The sequence below is a fragment of the Portunus trituberculatus genome, chromosome 4 (genome assembly GCF_017591435.1).
Source record: "Portunus trituberculatus isolate SZX2019 chromosome 4, ASM1759143v1, whole genome shotgun sequence".
Lineage (NCBI taxonomy): Eukaryota > Metazoa > Arthropoda > Malacostraca > Decapoda > Portunidae > Portunus > Portunus trituberculatus.
Window position 1 is genome coordinate 4167571 of NC_059258.1, and position 5000 is coordinate 4172570.

Consider the following 5000-nt stretch of genomic DNA (forward strand, 5'->3'; position numbering starts at 1 on the left):
AAAGGTGACTTCCCGTTTTCTCTCTCTATTGGTTGAGTCTCCTTCTCTATTCTTCACTCACTGTTCATAGACAACGTAAGATCGTTTAGTCATTTTGTTCACACTCTCCTTCATTGTTCTTATCCTCTTAGCCCCTCATTCAATTTTCTTTTCAATTATCTCGCACATTCTATCCTCCGTTTTCTTCATTGTCCATTTCTTTCCTCACCATTAATTCTTTATTTTTTTCTTTCATCTCACCTTTTTTTTTTTTTTTTTTTTTACATCTCCTCTTCCTCTCCATTTTCTTTATCTCATTAAGGTGGCGCCACTATCACGTCTTTGTGGCAGTACAGGTGGGACACACACACACACACACACACACACACACACACACACACACACACACACACACACACACACACACACACAGGAGCAAGGTAGGTGGGATAAATATGGTGCAGAGTCAAAGGCAATACTGCAAATCTCATTGACAAACGCACCTTCCCACAAGATTACATCGATTCCACCACCTAACCCACCCCAACCCACCTAGTCCACCCACCCAACCCACCGTAACCCCACCCTACCTTAGCGCACCGTACCGTGGCGTGGCGTGGCGTGGCGTGTATCCCACCGCTGCCACCATTTATGCTCGGCGCTCTATGCCTGCCTTTGCTTTTCTCCTTCGCATCCACACATAAACCACAAACACGATTCCCTAGCCGCCAGCTGGGTACACGGGGGGTGATAGGAGCAACAACACCAGCGGCGGGGCGGTAGAAAGAGCAGTTGGCGAGATAAAAACAGTCGGAGAGCTTGTAATGTTTGCCTAGGTTATCCGAGCTGGGTGTAGCATCAGGAAGGGCAGGAGGAAGGCGATGGTGCAGGCGAGATGTGTGGGAGGTGGTAAGCTTCGTCCACTGCTGGTATGCATGGCTGCGGGTTCCTCAGCTGCGCCGTGACGAGAGGAAAGGAAAAGGTGTGTGTGTTACAGATTCAACTCCCTGTCTATCTCTCTGTCTCTCTCCGTCTCTCCGTCTCTCGCTCTCTCATCCATAAGATTCAGCTCTCTCGCTCTCTGTCTTTGGTTCTCGCTCTCCCTCAGCCACACACCACCCAGCAGCCTCATTTCTAGCCTCTCACACCTCTCACAGCCTCTCATACTATCCATGCGCTCAGATTTTTCCGCCTTGCTTTCTCTTTTACGTGTTTGATTCTCTCTCTCTCTCTCTCTCTCTCTCTCTCTCTCTCTCTCTCTCTCTCTCTCTCTCTCTCTCTCTCTCTCTCTCTCTCTCTCTCTCTCTCTCTCTCTTTCTCTCTGCATTTCGTGTTTCTCTCCTTTTCCAGAAGTCTTTCTCTCCTTTCCTCACTCACTCACTCTCTCACTCTGTTATTCATTCTTTCACATACTCTCTTTTCCTCCCTCCTTCATCCCTATCCTCTCTCTCTCTCTCTCTCTCTCTCTCTCTCTCTCTCTCTCTCTCTCTCTCTCTCTCTCTCTCTCTCTCTCTCTCTCTCTCTCTCTCTCTCTCTCTCTCATTCAATGCTTCAATTATTCACTTTCTTGAACTGCCATGTTTCTCTCTCTCTCTCTCTCTCTCTCTCTCTCTCTCTCTCTCTCTCTCTCTCTCTCTCTCTCTCTCTCTCTCTCTCTCTCTCTCTCTCTCTCTCTCTCTCTCTCTCTCTCTCTCAACTAATTCACTTTTCCTTCCATTCCTCCTCAATACCTTCCATTCCATCCTCTCCTCTCTGTCCACCTCTCTCCATCCCTCTCCATCCATCCTTTGTCCCGCATCCTATTTCTAATCCAAACATTACCAATTCACTTACATAAACTTTCAATCTTCTCTCTCTCTCTCTCTCTCTCTCTCTCTCTCTCTCTCTCTCTCTCTCTCTCTCTCTCTCTCTCTCTCTCTCTCTCTCTCTCTCTCTCTCTCTCTCTCTTATCATCATTATCCTAAATCAACGTTCTTTGTACACCTTTCATGCCTTATCCAGAGTAAGCCTAACGCACTACATAACACCTTATCACGCTAACATCCTTTCTGAAGCCATTACACAAACGTTATTGATTCTGCCTGCCTCAGTGTGCATCCCTCTGCTGCCACCAGTTAGGCGTTCTTAGCATCCTAACGCACTTAATACCAATCTTTAATGCTTATATGCGACTCTTTCTTCTCTTGGGGCTATTTTTAAAGGCCACAGGAATGAATAGTTTAGTTTTCATACGTGTCTTTCTTCTTGTTATTACAGGGTATTTGTTTTCACTGGTGCTGTAACATAAGAGCATTGAATATTGTATTGGTGCAATATCTCAACTAATTTTAATTGGATCTGATGGGGGAGTAGAATACTGAAGGGTGTTTTTATGACTTTAATGTTGCCCGGTGGAATACTCCAGGAGAGGTACTTACGGGGATGTAGGCAGTGCTGCAGACTGAGTGATTCCCCGTGTCCTCTCTTCCCGGTTCCCTTTGTGGTCTCATTTATACAATTGAGCAGCTGCAGCCTGCCCTCTAAAGACAACTTCTACTACTTCCTACACTACACTACAACACCTTACACTTTTACACTCTCTTCAAATCAAAATTTAATAATGGCTTCACCACGCCCTGCCTCGGAGTCCCCCTCTGGGAGGGACCATAAATGTCCCCAGGTCGGACTGCCCTCTGCTGTCGACCTTGGGTGTCTTGACACTTCATCTAATACTTTCACTATCAATTTCTGCAACATTCGTGGCCTTCGTTCTAATTTTCAATCTGTGGAACACCACCTCTCCTCTACTAAACCTCATCTTCTCTTCCTAACCGAAACACAGTTGTCTGTGACTACTGACAGCAGCCCCTTTTCTGTTCCCTCCTACTTGCTCTATCCTCATTTTCAATCCAAAGCTGGATGTTGCGCATACGTGCGTAACGACACCACTTGCTCTCGTGCCCACAATCTTGAATCTTCAGAATTTTCTACCATCTGGCTAAGACTTCAATGTCACTCTCTAACTAAATTCATCTGTGCTGTATACCTCTCACCTAATTCCTCTGACTATGTAAAATTCTTTGACTATTTGACTTCCAAGGTGGAGCACATCTTATCTCACTTTCCTTTTGCTGAGATCTCCATTTTAGGGATTTCAATGTTCACCACCAGCTTTGGCTTTCATCTTCTTTCACTGACCAACCTGGTGAACAAACCTTCAACTTTGCTATCCTTCATGACCTAGAGCAGCTAGTGAAGTTCCCTACCCGTATTCCTGACCGCCTTGGAGACACGCCCAACATTCTTGATCTTTTCCTAACCTCCAACCCTTCTGCTTACTCTGTTAAACTTTCCTCTCCGTTGGGCTCCTCCGACCACAATCTAATTTCCGTTACCAGTTCTATCACTCCAGTGCAGCCTCAGGACCCGCCTAAGCGGAGGTGCTTCTGGCATTTTAACTCTGCTAAGTGGGAGGAACTAAGGCAGTACTATTCTGATTTCCCTTGGGATGATTATTGTTTTCATGTCAGAGATCCTTCTCTTTGTGCCGAGCGCATAACAGAGGTGATTATCTCTGGCATGGAGCTATACATTCCTCATACTTTCTCTAACCCTAAAGCTAAAAAGCCTTGGTTTAACTCTGCTTGTTCTCGTGCTGTCAATGATAGAGGCGGCTCACAAACGGTTCCGTAGCCATCCAACTGCTGAAACTCATGCCCTATATATTTCTGCCCGTAATCATGCCAAATCTATTCTCCAACTTACTAAAACTCTTTCATCAATAGAAAATGTCAAAGTCTTTCCAATTCTAACTCCTCTCGAGATTTCTGGCATCTAGCCAATAATATCTCTAACAACTTTACTTCTTCGTCTTTCCCTCCTTTACTTCATCCAGATGGCTCTACAGCTGTCTCTTCTTTTCTAAAGCTGAACTCTTCGCTCAAACCTTTGCTACCAACTCAACTTTGGATGATTCTGGGCATATTCCTCCTACTCCTCCACCCTCTGACTACTTCATCCCTAAAATTAAAATTCTTTATAAAGACGTTTTCCTGGCCCTCTCTGGCCTTGATTCTCGGAAGGCTTACGGTCCGGATGGAGTCCCTCCTGTTGTTCTCAAAAACTGTGCTTCCGAACTCGCTCACTGCCTGGTCAAACTCTTTCATCTGTGTCTCTCTACTTCTATTTATCCTTCTTGCTGGAAGTTTGCTCACATTCAACCTGTCCCTAAAAAAGGTGACCACTCCAATCCTTCTAACTACCGCCCTATAGCTTTGATTTCCTGCCTTTCTAAAGCCTTTGAGTCTATCCTTAATAGGAAGATAATGAGGCATCTATCAGCTCACAACCTTCTCTCTGATTGCCAGTATGGTTTCCGTAAAGGCAGATCTACTGGTGATCTTCTTACTTTCCTAACTGAATCTTGGTCATCCTCTTTTAGGGACTTCGGTGAAACCTTTGCTGTCGGCCTTGACATATCGAAAGCCTTCGATAGAGTCTGGCACAAATCTTTAATTTCTAAACTACCCTCCTACGGATTCTATCCTTCTCTCTGTACCTTCATCTCCAGTTTCCTTTCCGATCGTTCTATTGCTGCTGTAGTAGACGGTCACTGTTCTTCCCTAAAACTATCAACAGTGGTGTTCCACAGGGTTCTGTCCTATCACCCACTCTCTTTCTATTATTCATCAATGATCTCCTAAATCTGACTCAATGCCCTATCCACTCCTATGCTGATGATACCACCTGCATTATTCAACAGCGTTCAACAGACGCCCAACCCAACAACAATTAAATGACTCAAGGCGAGATGCTATAGGACGCCTAACTTCTGATCTTTCACTTGTTTCTGATTGGGGCAGAGAAAACCTGGTTTTGTTCAATGCCTCAAAAACTCAATTTCTACAACTATCTACTCGACATAACCTTCCAGACAACTATCCTCTCTTCTTCAATAACACTCAACTTCCCTCTCCTCTACATTAAACACACTCGGTCTATCCTTCACTAAAAATCTAAACTGGAAATTTCACATCTCTACT

General features: G+C 44.9%; 1 protein-coding gene across 1 annotated transcript in view; it reads right to left on the reverse strand.

The window, feature by feature from the left end:
* LOC123511529 (zwei Ig domain protein zig-8-like) overlaps positions 1-5000 on the reverse strand; it is a 65218-nt gene that overhangs the window by 777 nt on the left and 59441 nt on the right. The window contains exon 8 of the mRNA XM_045267507.1: positions 1-933. This exon is cut by the window's left edge and continues 777 nt beyond it. Coding sequence (XP_045123442.1) covers positions 812-933 — 122 coding nt within the window. The 3' untranslated portion in view covers positions 1-811. The remainder of the gene's footprint in view (positions 934-5000) is intronic.